This window comes from Carcharodon carcharias, chromosome 25 (genome assembly GCF_017639515.1).
Source record: "Carcharodon carcharias isolate sCarCar2 chromosome 25, sCarCar2.pri, whole genome shotgun sequence".
Lineage (NCBI taxonomy): Eukaryota > Metazoa > Chordata > Chondrichthyes > Lamniformes > Lamnidae > Carcharodon > Carcharodon carcharias.
The window spans coordinates 41286837-41306142 of record NC_054491.1 but is presented as its reverse complement, the minus strand read 5'-3'; the positions used below and the strand labels follow the sequence as shown (position 1 = coordinate 41306142).

Below are 19306 nucleotides of genomic sequence, written 5' to 3'. Positions count from 1 at the left end.
AGGCCCTGGCTAATGCTCTCAGCACGGATTCAGATCCCATCATGGCAGCTAGTGGAATTTAAATTCAATTAATAAATCTGGAATTATAGTCTAATGGTGACCACAAAACCATTATCGATTGTCATAAAAGTCCATCTGGTTCACTAACGCCCTTTAGGGAAGGAAATCTGCCATCATTGCCTGGCCTACATATAACTCCAGGCCCACTGCAATGTGCTTGGCCCTTAACTGCTCTCACTCAGTCGTAAAAAACCGCTGCAAAGTCAGAAAAGGAATGAAACCGGACAGACCCGGCATCGACCTAGGCACTGTAAACGACAACATCCAGCCCTGTCGACCCTGCAAAGTCCTCCTAACTAACATCTGGGGGCTTGTGCCAAAATTGGAAGAGCTGTCTCATCAACCAACATCTGATGTAGTCATACTCACAGGATCATACTTTACAATCACCACCCCTGGCTATGTCCTACCCCACCGGCAAGACAGACCCACCAGCGGTGACAGCGCAGTGGTATACAGTCGGGAGGGAGTTGCCCTGGGAGTCCTCAACATTGGATCAGGTGAAAGATGGACAAGGAAACCTCCTGCTAGTCACCACCTACCATCCTCCCTTAGCTGATGAATCAGTACTTCTCCATGTTGAACACAGCTGAGAGGAAGCACTGAGGGTGGCAAGGGCACAGAATGTATTCTGAGTCAGAGACTTCAATGTCCATCACCAAGAGTGGCTTGGTAGTACCACTACTGACTGAGGCCTAAAGGGCATATCGGCTAGACTGGCTCTGCGGCAGGTGAGGAAACCAACAAAAGGGAAAAACCTACTGTTGTTAATAATGCTATCAAGTGGCACTTCCTCAACAATAACCTACTCATTTGATGCTGAGTTTGAGTCCCACTAGAGCCACTCAGCTGCTGACCTCATTACAGCCTTGGTTCAAACATGGCCAAAAGAGCTGAACTCAAGAGGTGAGTTGAGAGTGACTGCCCTTGACGTTAAGGTAGCATTTGACCGAGTGTGGTAGTAAGGAGACTTGGCAAAACTGAAGTCAGCAGGAATCGGGGAAAACTCTCCACTAGTTGACCTAGCACAAAGGAAGATGGTTGTGGTTGTTTCAAACCAATCATCTCATTCCTGAGATATCGCTGTGGGGGTTCCTCAGGGTAGTGACCTAGGCCCAATTATCTTCAGCTGTCTCATCAATGACATTCCCTCCACCATAAGGTCAAAAGTAGGGATGTTCACTGATGATTGCACAATGTCAGCAACATTGCGACTACTTAAGATACTGAAGCAATGGCAGCAAGATCTGGATAATATTCAGGCTTGGGCTGAAAAGTGGCAAGTAACATTCGTGCCACACAAGTGCCAGGCAATGACCATCTCCAACAAGAGAGAATCTAACCATCTCCCCTTGACATTCAATGGTATTACCATTGCTGAATCCCCCACTATCAACATCCTGGGGGTTACCATTGACCAGAAACTGAATTGGACTAGCCACATGAGTACTGTGGCGATAACAGCAGGTCAGAGAATTCTGTGGACAGTTACTCACTTTCTGACTCCACAAAACCTGTCCACCATCTACAAGGCATGAGTCAGGAGTGTGATGGGGTACTCTTCACTTGCCTGGATGAGTGCAGCTCCAACAACACTCAAGACATTCGACACCATCTAGGACAAAGCAGCCCACTTGATTGGCACCCCGTCCACCACCTTCAACATTCACTCCCTCCACCACCAACACACAATGACAACAGTGTGTACCATCTACAAGATGCACTGCAGGAACTCACCAAGGCTCCTTGGGCAGCACCTTCCAAACCCATGACCTTCACCACCTAGAAGGACAAAGGCAGCAGATAGATGGGAACAACACCACCTGCAAGGTCCCCTCCAAGTCACTCACCATCCTGACTTAGAAATATATCGCCATTCCTTCAATGTTGCTGGGTCAAAATCCTGGAACTCCCTCCTTAACAGCACTGTGGGTGTACCTACACCACACGGTCTGCAGCAGATCAAGAAGGCAGCTCATCACCACCTTCTCAAGGGCAACTAGGGATAGACAACAAATGCTGGCCCAGCCAGCGAAGTCCCACATCCCATAAATGAATTAAAAATGATGGTGATAGAGTTGGGGGGACTTCAGAAACTTGCTCTGTAGAATCACCTACTGGCCACAGCCTCCAGTCACATCCAAACAGCTGACTTGGCAAGTTATGATCAAAAATGTTGACAGCAAATCGTGACAAAAACAATGCCACCAAGAAGTGATGTTGGGGACAGGAAGTCTATGCACAGCACAAGATTTTTTAATCATTACACAGAGGGTCCTGAAAGAAGTCTGTACAAAGACTGCCAGGACATGCTAACCAGAGCTGGGTTTTCAATTCTTGATCTATAACCCAACCATTGGTTCAGTTCTAGGTCCCGACACTACGGCATGTTCTAGGCACACCCACTGGAGTTTTAAAGGATCAGGCCAATTATGGCATAAAATGGACTCTAGGCCAATGGGAAGCCTGGCAACACTGATACACCTGCAGCCTCAGTGCCGAGGGTGATGGAGAGAAAGAGGGAAGAGGTCAGTTTTACTGTCAGTTAAAATAGACACAGGTGCCTGGCAGTGATCATGGAGGGACAACTCCCTCCGTGAGATAGCCAGTGACTGCAGCTGTGGTGCAGCAGTTGTTAAGGTTCCGGGGGGATGGTTGGGGGCGGGGGGGGTGGGTGGATGAAGTCCTTGGTATAAGCCTTTGCCCCACCTGCACTTCCTTCCCTGAGTCCACCATGTTGGCCTTGATGTGACTGCCTCCATTACCAACTGAAAATCTCAATCCACATGGGAACAGTGCCTACTAACATTAAATGCCCTGAATTGGCTGTCCTCTGGGAAGTGCCAGGTAGCCTATCTGACCCAGAGCTGCCCTTATTAAAATGACGCGGACTCAGGACGGTGGCAGGAAATCGGCACGAAGGCCAGTGGTACAAAATTGCACACCTTCCCCCCTCCAATCTCAGCCCTGACCCATTTGAAAATCCGCCCCTATATTCTGTTCCAAGTAGCAGTATTGAAGACCTCCAATAACTATTGTTATTCATTCATGGGATGTGGGCATCACTTAGCAAAGCAAGCATTTCTTGCCCATCCCTAATCGCCCTTAAGGTGGTGGTGCACTGCCTTCTTGACTGCTGCAGTCCATGTGCTGTATGTACACCCACAGTGCTGTTAGGAAGAGAGCTCTAGGATTTTAACCCAGCGACAGTGAAGGAAGTCACCATCCAAATCAAGATGCTGTGTGATTTGGAGGGGAATCTGCAGCTAGCGGTGTTCCCATATGCTACTGTCCTTGTCCATCTCGGGGGCGTCAATGGAGGACAGGCTTTGGGGTGTCAGGGGATGAGTCACTCACCATGGAATTTCCAGACTCTGCACCGCTCCTATGGCCACTGAATTCATATGGCTGGCCCAGTTTTGATTCTGGCCAATGGTAACCACCAAGATTTTGCTGAAGCAGGATCGGGCAGAAATTCAGCACTGATAACGCCATTGAATGTAAAGGGAGGTGGTTAGACTCTATTGTTGGAAATGGTCATTGTCTGGCGTTTGTGTGGTCCTAGGTATGATGGGCATTCAAAAACCACAACCATCTTCCTTTGGGCTAGATATGACTCCAGCCATTCAAGAGATTGACCCCTAGTTCCCATTGACTTCACAAGGATTCCTTGATGCTACACTTGGTCAACTGAGTTGTTCACACCGAATTGCTCACAGAACAGTGATCATGCAGCAGTGTTTGAAGTAGACAACAAACAGAAACATCCTCAACAAGTCTCTCCAATTTTGTTCAATAATCAGTGTGACAATGAAATTCCAGCACCGGGTTGCTATCAATTTTAGTGTAACGGGATTTGCATTTCTGGACAAAGCACTGAAAATTGGTTTCTTGCTTCAGCATAAGAGCACAGAAAAATTCAGTCAAAGAATGTTACTGAACTCAAATTTAAAAACAGCTAATCTTAAACTTTTGAAAGATTGCATGTTGGAAATGTTACAGAAATTTCTCGTCTTTCAACTGCCTACAGAACGAAACTCATATCTGTTGCTTTATTTGGAACTTATTATGTTGAGTTTTGATGAACTTGTGAACCATCTGGAATGGGACCGACTCACACACCCACACAAGGAACTGTTTACTTTACGTCAATCCCTATAAACCCTTCTGCAGACTGTGCTAAGAAATTGCAGCGTGTGTGAAGGGCTGCGGTTCTCGAACTTTATACACAGAGTCCTCCATGGCAGCATCACATTCCAGTTATGTCGTTGCTACATTTGAACCAGGATTGCATGCCCACCCTCGTTCTTTTTCCTCATTCACCCTTCCATATGAACGATATGAGGATGGTGCCTTACTCTACCCCTTCTTAAGTTGTCAGATTTCACTCGGGATGTTGGCCATAATCATCTTTTCAGAGCTGAATCTGATCCTGTTACACTCGACACCCACATACAATTTCCGGCAGGGATTAATCAGCAAGATGAGGTTGGATGTCTTCCCTGACCTAGAGTACCAAGGCAAATCGGTAACCGGCTAACTATAGTTGAGTAGCACAGCAGTCGCAAGTGTAAACATGGACTCTGCAAGGCTGTATGGCTTAGTAATTCACAATGTGATGTATCTGATTAGAATTTTAGTATCAGGGAATATGTAGTTAAGGTGGGTAAATAGAGGTAAGGTACAGGTCAGCTATGAACTAAATGAATAGCGCGGTAGGCGCAAGGAGCTGAATGGTCACCTCCTGTTACGATGTTCCTCTTTCGCAGGCTGAGGAAGGAAGGTGGGAGGGCAAAAGGAAAGGAATTGCATTGAAAATGCCCTTCCTGGCGACACAGAAACACTCTGACTAAGCATCATGGTTACCTTGTCACCAGCTGCCTCATTATTTTAGTCTTTCAGTCAGAAATGACAATGCAACTCCAGATCTCACAGCAAGTAGGGTTCATCAATGGTGCTATCAAGCGGCACTTGCTTAGCAATAACCTGTTCACTGATGCTCAGTTTGGGTTCCACCAGGGCCACTCAGCTCCTCACCTCATTACAGCCTTAGTTCAAACATGGACAAAAGAGCTGAACTCCAAAGGTGAGGTGAGAGTGACTGCCCTTGACATCAAGGCATCATTTGACCGAGTGTGGCATCAAGGAGCCCCAGCAAAACTGGAGTCAACGGGAATCGGGGTAAAACTCTCCACTGGTTGTAGTCAGAGCTACCAAAAAGGAAGATCATTGTGGTTGTTGGAGGTCAGTCATCTCAGCTCCAGGACATCACTGCAGGAGTTCCTCAGAACGTGTCCTCGGCCCAGCCATCTTCAGTTGCTACATCAATGACCTACCTTCCTTCCTTCATAAGATCAGAAGTGGGGATGTTCGCTGATGGTTGCACAATGTTCAGCACCATTTGCGGTTCCTCAGATACTGAAGCAGTCTATGTCCAAATGCAGCAAGACCTGGACAATATCCAGGCTTGGGCTGACAAGTAGTAAGTAACATTCGCACCACACAAGTGACAGGCAATGACCATCTCCAACTAGAGAGAGTCTAACCATCACCCCTTGATGTTCAATGGCATTATCATCGCTGAATCCCCCACTATCAAAATCCTGGGGGTTACCGTTGACCAGAAACTGAACTGGGCGAGCCATATAAATACTGTGGCTACAACAGCAGGTCAGAGGCTAGGAATCGTGCGACGAGTAACCCTTATCCTGACTCCCCAAAGCCTGTCCACCATCTACAAGGCACAAGTCAGGAGTGTGATGGAATACTCCCCACTTGCCTAGATGAGTGTAGCTCCCACAACACTTAAGAAGCTTGACACCATCCAGGCCAAAGCAGCCCACTTGATTGGCACCACATCCACAAACATTCACTCCCTCCACCATTGACGCACAGTAACATCACTGTGTACCATCTAAAAGATGCACTGTGGAAACTCACCAAGGCTCCTTATACAGCACCTTCCAAACCCACAACCACTACCATCTAGAAGGACAAAGGTAGCAGATAGATGGGGACACCACCACCTTGAAGTCCCCCTCCAAATCACTCACCATCCAGACTTGGAAATATATCACCATTCCTTCACTGTCACTGGATCAAAATCCTGGAATTCCCTTCCTAACAGCACTGTGGGTGTACCTACACCACATGGACTGCAGTGGTTCAAGAAGGCAGCTCACCACCGCCTTCTGAAGGGCAACTAGGGATGGGCAATAAATGCTGGCCCAGCCAGCGAAGCCCACATCCCATGAATGAATTTTTTTTATAAGTAATTAAGAAGCCTAATGGAATGCTATCTTTATTATGAGAGGGATTGAATATAAAAGTAAACATGCTTCAGTTCTACTTTGGTGAGACCACACCTTGAATACTGTGTGCAGTTTTGGTCTCCTCATTTAATGAAGAATATAAATACATTGGAGACAGTTTAAAGGAGGTGTAATAGATTGATATCTGGAATGAATGAGTTGTCTTATGAGGAAAGGTTGGACAGACTGGGCTTGTTTCCACTGGGGTTTAGAAGACTAAGGGATGATCTGATTAAAGTACATAGGATCCTGAATGGTCTTGACAAGGTGGACATGGAAAGGATGTTTCCTCTTGTGAGTGAGTCCAGAGCTGGGGGTCACTGATTTAAAGTTAGGGGTCGCCCTTTTAGGACGGAGATGAGGAGAAATTTTTTCGATTATTCAATTATTTTTCGATTATTTCTCTGCCTCAGAAGGCAGTGCAGATGGGGTCATTGAATATTTTTAAGGTAGAGGTAGATAGATTCTTGTTAGGCAAGGGAATCAAAGATTATGGGAAATTGAAACACAAGAAGATCAGCCATGATCTTATTGAATGGTGGAACAGGCTCGAGGGGCCAAATGGTCTACTCCTCTTCCTATTTCTTATGTTCTTATGTTCATACACTTTAATTATATGTTCAGCGAAAAGCAGAATCTGATCTGCAGTACATCCCATGTTGTATTAGTTTAATCGATGTCTGAGATGAGCTACAACAACTTCATCGACTGGCAAAGTTCACATAACAAAGTGTGAAAACACAGCGGAAACAATGAACTGATAATTTGAGGTGACTGCACTATGGATACCAGCTAAATGCCAACCCTATATAATGGAAATGTTCCAACCTGCATGCCACAAAAAGTGGATTTCATGCCCAAGGTTGGCATAAAGCACAATTTAGCTTCCCGTTTCCATTGTCATCGCCAATCATTTCCTGGTTAGGACAGGCCAGTTAGACACAGAGAAAGCTCCCTCCACATGTCGTAGTCCCAACCTCATTTATCTCTGGCCAAAGCACAAGAACATAAGAAGTAGGAACAGGAGTAGACCAGATGGCCACTTGCACTTCAATATGGTCATAGCTGATCTTCTGCCTTAACTCCACTTTCTCCCCCGCTCTCCATATCCCTTGAGTCACTGAAAGATAAATGTCTTTCCCAGCCTTGAATATATTCAATACTGGAGCATCCATAAACTTCTGTGGTATAGAAACACAAAGATTCGCAACACCAAAAAATTTCTCCTCATATCAGTCCGAAATAATCCACCTGTCATCCTGAGGCTGTAGCCCTCTGCTCTAGATGCCCCAGCTAAGGGGAACAACCTCTCAATGTCAGCCCTGTCAAGTACCTTCAGGATGCTGAACATTTCAATGAGGTCACCTCTTGCTCTTCTAAACTCCACAGTGTACAGGCCCCAATTTACTCAGCCTCTCAGCACAGGACAGCTTTCTCACTACCACAAATACAAGCATATCCATTTTTAGACATGGAGACCAAAGTTGCACACAGTATCCCAGGTGTGGTCTCACCAAAGCCCAGTACAATTGCAGGAAGACTTACAAGTATAGAACGATTGCAGCACAGAAGGAGGCTGATTGGCTCGTTGCGTCTGTACCTGTTCTTTGCAAGGAGAACCCAGCTGGTCCCACTCTCCTGCCATTTCCCCATAGCCCTGCAAAGTTTTTCTCTTCATAGCATTATCCAATTCCCTTTTGAAAGCTACAATTGAATTTGTTTCCACCACACTCTCAAGTATTGCATTCCAGCTCCTAGCCACTCATCGCACATTTTTTTTAAAAGTTGCCATTGGCCAGGATTTTATGGCCCCTCTTAGCCCATGGGATATTACAGCCTCACCGAACTGAATGGAGATTTAAATGGCTCGCTGCATCCACCGGGAGAGACATGTTGCAGCAGGGCCATAAAATCCTGGCCATTGTTTCTTTTACCAATTACCATAAATCTTCTGCCAATGCGAACAGTTTCTCCCTATCTACACTACCCAGCCCCCTCATGATTTTGAACTATCAAATTTCCTCTCAGCCTTCTCCTCTCCAAGGGGATCAACCTCAGCTTCTCCAATCTATTCACACAACTAAAGTCCCTCATCCCTGGGAACATTCTTGTAAATATTTTCTGCATGCTAATATCTTCACATCCTTCCTAAAATGCAGTGTCCAGAATTGGGCACAATACTCCAGCTGAGGTTGAACCAGTGTTTTATAAAGGTTCATCAATCTGCCCTACCACCATCAATGGTTCGTGCACATATACTGCATCTGCACACCCATTAGAATTGTATATTTTATTTTATATTGCCTCTCCTTGTTTTTCCTACCTTCTACATTCTTATTTTTATCTCCAATCTTATACTCCTACCTTCCAAACTGCATCTAACTGACGACCACTCTCCAACAGGCCAGGGGACGCCTGGCCCATGAAGTGGAAAATGTCACTTGTATTTGGGTATTTTTTGGTTGATATTGCATACAGAGGGAACTTTAGTTTGAATTTACCATTGTACCTCCCCAGTGGGACGCCACAGCAAGAACTTTACAATGTATCAAACCTTTGTTGTATCTTTCCTAGTAGTTTTTAATGAGATAGCATAGAGGGAGCTTTCCTCCGCATCTAGCCTGTGTTGTGCCTGCCTTGTGAGAGTTTGATGGGACAATGTAGGGAAAGTTTTACTTTGTAACAAACCTGTACCATACCTGCCTTTGGAGTGTATGACAGGACAATGCAGAGGGAGTTTATTGTTGTATCTAACTTGTGGTAAACATGCCCTAGGCGTTTCTTGGGACACTGCATCCCTGAAGTGGACAGTGCTACATCAGCAGAACCAACACCTTGGGGCCAGATTTTACCTCTGTTTTGAATGAGCTAAAATCTCACCTCTGTGTAAAAGATCCACAAAAAGGTTAGACAGATCCATATGTAAAGGGTCATGAGGACTCGAAACGTCAACTCTTTTCTTCTCCGCCGATGCTGCCAGACCTGCTGAGTTTTTCCAGGTAATTCTGTTTTTGTTTTGGATTTCCAGCATCCGCAGTTTTTTTGTTTTTATCCATATGTAAAGGCTTGTGTGTAAAGTGTTGCCTGTCATGTTCCCTATGTGACTTCACTTCAAAACGTACTTCATTGCCAATTGCAGGGACATCCTCAGCTCACGCAAGGTACTACATAAATGCATGTCTTTTCTTTTAAGTAAAGAAATCCAGTCATTTAAAGCTGGTTGCCTCTGACCTGGAGCTTGAAACTACATTTTCCAACCACAGTGCAATTAACAATTGAACTCTAATTGACATGAAGCTGTGTTTACTTAACAACAATTAGACTTTGTGGCCTTAGAAGGACATTGCTCCACCTTAGAAGCAAAATGACACATTGTATACTACATGACACAATATCTCTCCCTATTAAAGAATGGTGCATTCAACTTACTGTAATGCCACCTGAAACCGGTTAGTTTCCTATGAAATTAATGTCTACAGTTCCACTACTTTATCCACTCAAAGTTTCAGCATAATTTCTACTCACTTAGAAATGTTCATCCTTTTGATTCTCTAGCCTGCGGTAGCCTTAGGATAGGCCCAAAAATCAATGAGAAGTAACCTTCTGCTCTCCTATGAATAGGATAAAATACAGAATTTATATCTGCTCCTCCAAGATCTACTCATAACTTACAGGCTCTTTGAGCATCTGAGAGGCCAGGGGTTGAAGAGTGGTCGGGTGTGACGCCCTCAGAGCTCCACCCAACCTGGAGGGGGAGAAGGAGACGACAAGCACCGGTCTTGAGATTGGGAACGTGTTTGCTTAGAAAAGTAGTAAGAGCCTGCCTGCCGTTTAGAGGAGGCGGTCATGAAACTGAGAAAAAAAGAGGCCTATCAATATCTATTGGCTCACTTGAGTTATTGTGACGATACCTTCTCAAAACATGTTATCTCACAAACAAAAGCTAAGAATTTGCTACACACTCAATCAATTTAAACCTAGCTGAGGAAAATCTCGCCTTGCTACAATAACCTCACAAATAACCTAGTCATTTCCCCATTGTGTTTCAATCAGTATGACCCTCGCGAGGTTTATTAAGGATAATAAAGAACTGGCATTTGCATCACACCTTTCACAACCTCAGGATACTCCAAAGCATTTTACAGTCAATGACGTACTTCTGATTTGTAGGGTTGCAATGTAGGAAAATGCAGCAGCAAATTTGCATACAGCAAAGCCCCACAAACAGCAATGCCAGATAACCACAAGGAGTGCTTGAGATGATTGGATAGGTGCTTGTTCACTGCCGAGTGAAAGCTAGGTAGGTATATGAGGGAGAAAGGAACAGAAGATTGTGTTGATGGGAGTCAGATGAAAAAATGCTCGAATGGAGCATTAACAACAACACAGACCAACTAGGCTGAACGGATTGTTTATCTGCTATAACTTCTATGTAATAATCTGGTTTTAGTCATGTTAGTTGAGGGGTAAATAATGGCCAGGATACCATGGAGAACTCCCCTGCTCTTCTTTGTACAATGCCATGGGATCATTTGTATATATCCTGGGCAGTCAGATTTCCATTTGATTGCAACATAAATTACTTTGTGAGCGTTGAAAGTTTCTATTGAAAAACATCTCCTCTTCAATAAGGACTACAATTACTGTCAGTTTACTCTTGGTTTAATGTCTCATTTGAAATATAGCACCTCTAACAGTGCAGTATTCCCTCAGCACATAAAAAAAAACAATCGGTCAAGTATACTATTCATGTGAAAAAATACAGGATTTCTCCTCCATTCCACTCCAAGTCTGTACGACTTTTTGTCATGAAAATGGTGAACCCTCAACCTCAAGTGAACAGCCCAAATCCTCTCCGCCATTTATGAAAAAGTCACATTTCAAGCTTCAGATCTCAATCTCTCTGACAGTGAGCACAGGAAACCTCCCCCAAAAATAATGAATAAAAATATTTCATTTTTCTTTCCCCTTAAAGAAAAGAAGAATGAAATGAGTAATGTCGCTCTTCTTCGAAATTGTGGTTTCGTGGAATCTGCCTGGGCAGGCTGCATGGACAGTGACATTCCAGCAGAATTATGTCAACTAATCAGGAACACATGATTCTCGTTCACTAAATAGAACTTTATTAAATTTAAGCCAATGAATTGAGAGATCATAGTTAGAAAATAATGTAATTGCAATAAAACACTACGCCATTATTTATAAAGACGACAAAAGTAGAACCCAGAACACTCAGCTGGAAATTCATCCAAACAAACTCATCCAGCATTGCTGTACTGGCTACTAGATTACTGGTACACTGATACACTAGTTATTCGTGTACTGATCAATGCTGTACTGGTGAATTGGTTATTGGTATATTGGCTATTTATGTACTATATACTAATGTACTGGTGAACTAGTGTATTGGGTACTGGTATGCTGTTCAACATACGGTTTCACTGACCTCAGAAGCTATGCCAATTTACTCAATAACACTCCAGAAAACTGGGACCACTGAACAAATTATAGAACCAACCCAAATGGTCGCTATCACACTATGAGATCCAGGAGGACTACTTTACTATCGAATAAAGCTCACATCTCATTGTTTTGTTATCAGAGTGTTATGAACAGCAGATAGAGTAGACAGGCAAAGTGAGGTACAGAGAAGAGCTACACTGAGCTTATCCCAGAGCTTATGGGAAACAGTGCATGAGAAAAGATTGATTACCCAAGGTCTTTTCTCTCTTGAAAAGAGAAGGGTGAGAGGGAATATGCTGACATTTTTGAAATTCTGAAAGGTTTGGATAAATTGGACACATCTAAGCTTTTTTACAGAATATAAACCCAAGGGGTTTTATTCACAAACTAACAGCATCAAAAGAAAAGAGTCAATGCTGATGGGCTTTTCTTTACTAAAAAGGATACAAGGAACAGATCACAAGCACAGGATTAAGAAACATTAATAGATTTCAAGAAGGAATTGGACAGGTTCTTGTCAACAAATGAGATTCAGGGGTTCTGAGAAAAGTTATTGTGGATAAGGGGGTTAGATGGACTTGTCCTGCCTGAAACTGTTTCTATGTTACAACATCCAGAGCAGTTTCCTCTGATCAAAGTAACTCTCAATACTGAATGTTTGTGACTTAACAATGTTGAATTTATGTTAGGTTAAAAACAATCGGCCATCTCAAACCAGTGTTCATAATACAAAGCTACCCTTAAGTCAACACTAAAATTAAAACAGAAAATACTGCAAATACTCAGCAGGTCAGGCAGCATCTGTGGAGAGAGAAAGAGTCAATGTTTCAAATTGATAACATTTCAACAGAACTGGGAAAAGTTAAAGACGTAATAGGTTTGAAGCAAGGGGCGGGTGGAACAAGGACCAAAGGAAAGTCTGTGGTAGGTGGGAAGACAGAAGAGATTGAATGACCATAAGAGTTGGCCTTAACAGGGCCAAAGGGAATGGTGATGAAGCGAGAAAAGAAACAAAAGATGTGTCTCGAGCAAGTGTTACTGACTGCAAATGGCAATAAGAGTAAAACCAAAACTTGCAAAAGAAAACAAAATTTGGTGGGGGGCTTGTTGCTTAATTCAACACTAATTGGCTCTCTTATTCAGAGATCAGAAGTGTTGCTGCAGCTAGAAATATCATATTAGTGCAGTAGGGAGGTCACTTGGTCAAAGAGCAGCGACAAGATATTGTGGGAATCATAACATAAGGCAATAGCCGATCAGTGTAAAGAGAGCATTACTCTGGATCATACCTGCCCTGTAAGTGTTTGATGGGGCAGTGTAGAGGGAGCTTCGCTTTGTATCTAACCAAGGGAAAAATGTCAAAGATTTTTCTTTTAAAATTCTCTTAAGATTTAAAAGGTTTGCGGTTATGAATATCTTTGCTCATTCAGTCTAGGTCCAACGTACACTGTGAAACAGCTGTACATATTTGGACAGCATCAGATACAGGCAGATCCAGGGGATCTGTTGACTGGAGGCTGTGGTCAGGAGGGAAGCCAAGCCAGAATTCACATCCCTCACTTTGACACGCACAAAAAAAATTGCGACTTATTTTCAGAAATTTTATGTTGGCTCCAAATTTGATGTTTCATTTGTGCTTTAATGGAAATAGGGGCATGGGGAGCAGCAAGAGAGAGGGGGGCTGAGGGAAAAGATGGACGGTGAGGGAGCAGGAGGAGAGTGAAAGAGAGGCAGGGTGAGGTAATGGGAGCAGACGGAGGGTGAGGGGGATGAGGGAGCAGAGGCAGGGTGAGGGAGCAGAGGGAGGGTGAGGGAGAGACAGGGTGAAGTAGGGGGAGCAGCAGGAGATAGAGTAAAGGGAGGGTGAGCAGTGGGGAGGGAAGGGCGGGTGATGAAGAGGGAGATAGAGAGCAGGGAAAGAGTAAGAGGTAGGGGAGGAGAGAAAAGGTGAGGGAGAGGGAAGAGAGGAAGGGAGAGGGAACATGGGGAGAGGTAATAGAATGAGAGTGATGGCGAGAGGGGAGATAGGGGGAGAGGGTGGATGAGGGGTAGGGACCAATGAAGGAACATGTTAGAGATGTTTTACTAGGGATATTTTATTATAGATGTTTTATTACTGATGTTTTATTTGTATTAGTATTTTGAAAAGCTTATAAGTGGAGAGTTCAGGCAGGGGTGCAGGTGTAACCCAACCAAAGGCATCAATGATTAGGATAAAAACAAGTTGCAATGCATCTGCCAAGACCTCCCTCTATCCATCTGGCTGCAGGTGGGGGCTGAGCATAAGCAAGGGTCTGCATCCTCACCCATTACAGACCGTGGGGCACAAGTTTGGGAGACTATGATAGGAATTGCAACTAAAACTACAGAATAAAGGGATTGAATTTCAGATAATAAACACCACACATTCCATCCAACACATTAAATGTTCTTGTTAACTTTATTTTACACACCCACATCCCCATGAAATCAGTAAGACGCCAGCAATCTAGAGGGATAATCTACTCAGCATAGCATTGAGGTACAAAGTAACCAACACCGCGACAAGCTGGTCACTCATCTCACTCTGACATACATCACTTACTGAAGAATCATTGAACACTAAAGCAGTTGACATTTCTGAGAGAGGTTATGAAGCACTGTATAATGGAAGATGAGGAACGAGCCTATTCTACGTTAGCTGATTTGAGATAGTATAGCTACTAGAATCACCATATAGCTGCAACAGGGTGCAGGCAGAAGAAAGTCAACAGGGTTCCCATCCCTGGTCTATATCCATTGACCTTTGACCATATCCTACATCTGTGAATGTTGGGTGAGGGGGCCAAGCCTGATTGCCTCCACCCACCAATACAAAAGCCCCTAATGTCGGCCTCCCCTTTAAGTAAAGAAGCATTTGTGAAGCTCTATGTGGCTAGCGCTCCAGGCTGCCTGCACCCACTCAACACAGCGAGGTCCAGACGCCCAGGGCCGGACTATTCAGACCAGCCAACGGATAGCAGCCCCAACAACAATCCTCTCACTGAGGTTTGCTGAAGGGTGAGCTGGTTAAACAGAAAAAGATACGTGCGGTGAGATTTAGCGTGGGATGGCAACAGCCCGCAATCCGCTTGGAAGAATAAGCAACCGTTATTTTAACTGCATTTAGTTCGCCCCCATTGGCGCTTTCCCCGCCGTCGGAGTCAGTCTGCAGTCCAATGCTATTGTATGCTAATGAGCATGGGGTTGAGCCTATTTCGGATCGCGTATTAAAGCTCGGATGTGATGTCAGCAACAAGACAGCCAGAAATGTTAGTGAGGAGCCAGTTTCCGTGGCCTCGCTTTGCCCTGGACTTGCTCTGATACAGCTGCTTCCTTTCAGAGCACTGGACAGATCTTTTCCCATATGTACATTCAACGAAAACCCTTGTTTGAAAACTCTTGTGCCTGGACCTGGAATGTTAAATAAACTCTCTTTTCATTTTTAAAGAAGTCTGTAGCTGTCATTAGAGTCAAAGTTAATCTCACACCCTGCCTGCCTCCCTCCCTGATTGAAATTGGGCTGCCGGTTTTAATGACTCTGAGCTGGGGACTGCACTCTCAGATAAAGGAGACTTTGTGTATGTTTTGCAACAATAAGCCAAACACGTTAACTCCCACAAAGTGGTGGGCAGACTATAAAACACAGCAAGAGTAAGGGGGCGAGTTCCTGGAAATCTTGTTAAAGGAAAAGCTTTATATATATATATATATAGAGAGAGAGAGAGAGAGAGAGGGGGGGGGGGGGGTGGGGGAGAAGTTCACAAGTGACGAACGAAAGCTGAGTCAAACCGGATTGAAACCCGAAATAAAATGGGCTCTGAGACAGTAACCGCAACCCTTTCAAAAGCTGCTAGTAACATCGCAGCTCGTCACCCTCTGAGTGCCTCTGAGAGTGTACTCTCTGGATTCCATCTCTGAAGCCTGCTCCATAAGAAGCTACAGTTCTCAAAACAGTAACAGTCGGGAGAGACATTCTTATAGCGTTTCAGGCGTTATATAAATGTGAGTTTACTATTTCCGACAAAAATTTACGTTCTAAGTGAGGCATTATCACCCAATGTGTAATATTTTTGTACTCGGATGCTATCTTTGTGTTAATAAAACCACCCCCAGCCCGCCTGAATCAGAGGCTGAATGACTGGCGTCTTGGCACAAACTGATCCCTCTAAGTGTGGCCCCTTGCACCTTGTGGATTTACACATTTTATTATAGCTTGGAATTTTACAATCAAATCCCAGGGAATTCATCCTGAACGTGGGTCCATCGTGACCAACCCCCAGCGGCTGTCAATGTGAGATACACCTGCATCAGGGATACTAGGAGCCCTATCAGTAACCGCTATAACACAGACTAAGCTGCACTCAGCCCTATGCACCCCCACCCCCCGCCCACACACACACCCACACACACACCCCACACACACACACAAACACACACACACACACAAACACACACACACACACACAAACACACACACACACACAAACACACACACACAGGAATAAATCAGAGACAGCCAGGAAGAGGTTAATGGATAAGAACATGCAGTTAAATGAAGGCTGTAAGTACATTGTAACCCACTGGACCTGTGTCCATGAGAACTCCAGTTCAATAAACATGAAACGCAGAGTTTGGGGCCAAGACAGTGATCAGTGAAAGCACACACTGGGGGTTAGAAACTACAACAGAAACCGAACAAACTGCTTAAAACTGGAGAGAGATTCGAGCCCCGATCAGGGGTACCACGTCCGATCACTCTTTCAACTTTAAGGGAGAGCAAACAAACTGTCACTTAAATAAGGAAGAGACTTGCTCTGGTACCTAGACCTAGGAGTTAAGGTCAGAGTGACAGTTCACCAGCTCATCACCAACTTCAGCCTCACGCAGCCAGTCTAGCCCAACAAAACCCGCGGCAGGATGAACTCATTTCTTTCTCTAAAGAATAAATACTTTTAAACAGGAAAGCAACACGCTGCCAGATTGAAATGTCAAGCCCGGCCTCACAGGATACCCGAACCCCCAAACCTAAAACACCAAACACAAGCCAACAAACAACATTATAGCCAAAGGAAGAGACGTTCTCAATCTGTCGACACCGAATGACAGCTCGCAGTCTGTACTGAGAGAGAGAGAGAGAGAGAGGGGGGGGGGGGGTGGTGTAAATCCGCACTCAAACTCACCATCAGTCTTCTCCGTCTTAATGATAGTCAGGGTCGGCTGGTCTACAGCTGCCTTCATCTTTCTCGCCTCAGACCAGGATTGGCGACGTAACAAAACTCAGTTAAATTGGTGCAGAAACTTTTAGGCGCGTTGCTGGTTTAGGAATCGGATGGTGTTCTGTTTTTTTTTCTCTCTCTCTATTATCTGTGTGTGTGTGTGTGTGTGTAGCTGAGATCTCACTGATCGAGTCTCAGTTGTTCGCTCATTCAGGGCGTCTCTCAGTATGTGTGTGTGTTTGTGTGTGTGTGTGTGTGTGTCTTGGGTGGGTTTGACTCGCATCGAACTCCAGTTAGGCTCACAGGCTGCTCCAGCACTCAAAGTAGGTCTCAATCTCCAAAACACTCAATTTTTTACTGTCAGGGTATCAGTGAGGACTCCCTTCGCAACAGCCTGATAATTAAATCTCCCCCTTTCTGCACTGGATCAGGCGGATGTGACGCCAGGCTTGTTTCTGCTTTTTTCTCTCTTTTTTCTCTCTCTGTCTCTCTTCTGGGGAAGTGTGTGCGTTTTAACAGATTACAATCGCTGTTTCCTCTCTTCCCATAACCTCCCAGACCTTGAGAGTCGTGTTTACACTGAAGTATATTTGAAAAAAAAGACTGCAATCTGGGAGCTCTTCCCAGCTGTAAAGCCACAGCTGGCCGGCTACAGCCCAGAGAGAGAACAACATTAAACAGAAAGCTCACTATCCCTGCTATCAGCGTTTTATAAACACCACACATCTGAACACATGCTTACTCCTTCCACACTACCCCCACTTCAGCCTCTATTGTGATAATCTAGCCATTCTCACACACCTTGAAGATTCCTTTATTCTCTACTCTGTTTTAACAAGACCCTAACTTTCTCCCAGTCGCTGGAAGTTTTTTTTCAGTTTTGGATTTACCCCTACTCTGACTTACTTCCCAGGTTATCTCCTTATCAGTGCAACTGATGGACGATGCAGCAGCCTAGTGAAGCTGGGTGAAGACAGTAAGCCTTTACCATTCAGTCTCTCCCCTGAAGCATTGGAATTCCCTCAGGTTCCACAGAGGTTGAATGCCCCTCTGTACTTTGCTCTGAAGGCTGTGCATCCTATGTGAATCCAAACAGTGGGTGTCACTATTTATCTGGAGGAGGCTTCACATTCAGTCCTAATTCTATCTTCATTCAATGCCCATTTGTGAACTTCCAATCGGGAATCAACAGGAGTAGAAGCCCAGGTTCATTTGCCTCTCAAAGGCCCAGCGGTACTGAGGGCAATTAGAGTATCCAATTGACGCCATCTAGGTCAGCAATGGCACATGGTCGGATGCTGGAACATTCTGAAATTGGATAGCTCCATTACAACTAATCCAAAATCAAAATACTGCAGATGCTGGTAATCTGAATAAAAACAGAAAATACTCAGCAGGTCTGGCAGCATCAGTGTGGAGAGAAATAGAATTAATGTTTCAGGTTGATGATGAAAGGTCACAATCCAAAATGTTAACTCTGTTTCTCCCTCCATAAATGTGGCCAGACCTGCTGAGTATTTCCAATATTTTTTGATTTTAGCTCATTGACTTAACAACTGAGACACCAGGGGAGTAAGAAGCACCTAGTTTACACTAATTACCTTCAGTATGTTGCTCATGGTTAATCTCATATCTGGGGTGTGGTTTTGACATTCAGTTTCTAACTTGGCCTCTGCTTTAAGGCAACTGTTCTAATTGGAATATACAAGTGATTGGAGCTGCTTATATATTTCTGAGGTCAAGGAGTTGAAACTGCTCATAGATCTGAGCTTCCAGGTCAAAGACTGGCATATACTGTGCTGGCAGACATGTATTGGCTCCCAGTCCTGGAATACTTTGATTTTAATATTCTCATCCTTGTGATCAAATGCCTCATGGCCTCATTCTTCCCTCATCTCTGCAACCCTATGATCCTCTGTGAACTCTGGGTTCCTCCAGTTCTGGCTTCTTGTGCATCCCTAACTTTCTTGACTTACCATTGGCAGCTGTCCCTTCAGGTACCTAGGCCCTAGCGCTGGAGTTTGCTCCCTAAACCTTCACAATCTCATTTGCTTTCTAATGTTCCTTAAAACCTACATGGCTGACCAGGTTATTGGTGACTTGCCCCAGTGTCTCCTCCTTTAGCTTGCTGTCAAAGATTACGCTACTGTGGAGCATCATGGCATGTTTTCCCATGTTAAAATTACTATTTTTATTTTTGTTGGTAGGACCTGTTAGGTTTGGGAATATGTGATG

General features: G+C 44.5%; 1 protein-coding gene across 3 annotated transcripts in view; it reads right to left on the bottom strand.

The window, feature by feature from the left end:
• The window catches only part of ets1 (v-ets avian erythroblastosis virus E26 oncogene homolog 1), a 96697-nt gene that overhangs the window by 49285 nt on the left and 28106 nt on the right, over positions 1-19306 (bottom strand). Inside the window, exon 1 of one of the 3 annotated variants that reach the window (XM_041174319.1) lies at positions 17036-17477. The exons of 1 other annotated variant lie outside the window; for it this stretch is intronic. In XM_041174319.1, the coding sequence (XP_041030253.1) occupies positions 17036-17093 (58 nt within the window). In that variant the 5' untranslated portion in view covers positions 17094-17477. Of the gene's footprint in view, positions 1-14961; positions 14999-17035; positions 17478-19306 lie in introns of those variants that run through there. One more of the 3 variants, XM_041174320.1, reaches the window with a different exon arrangement.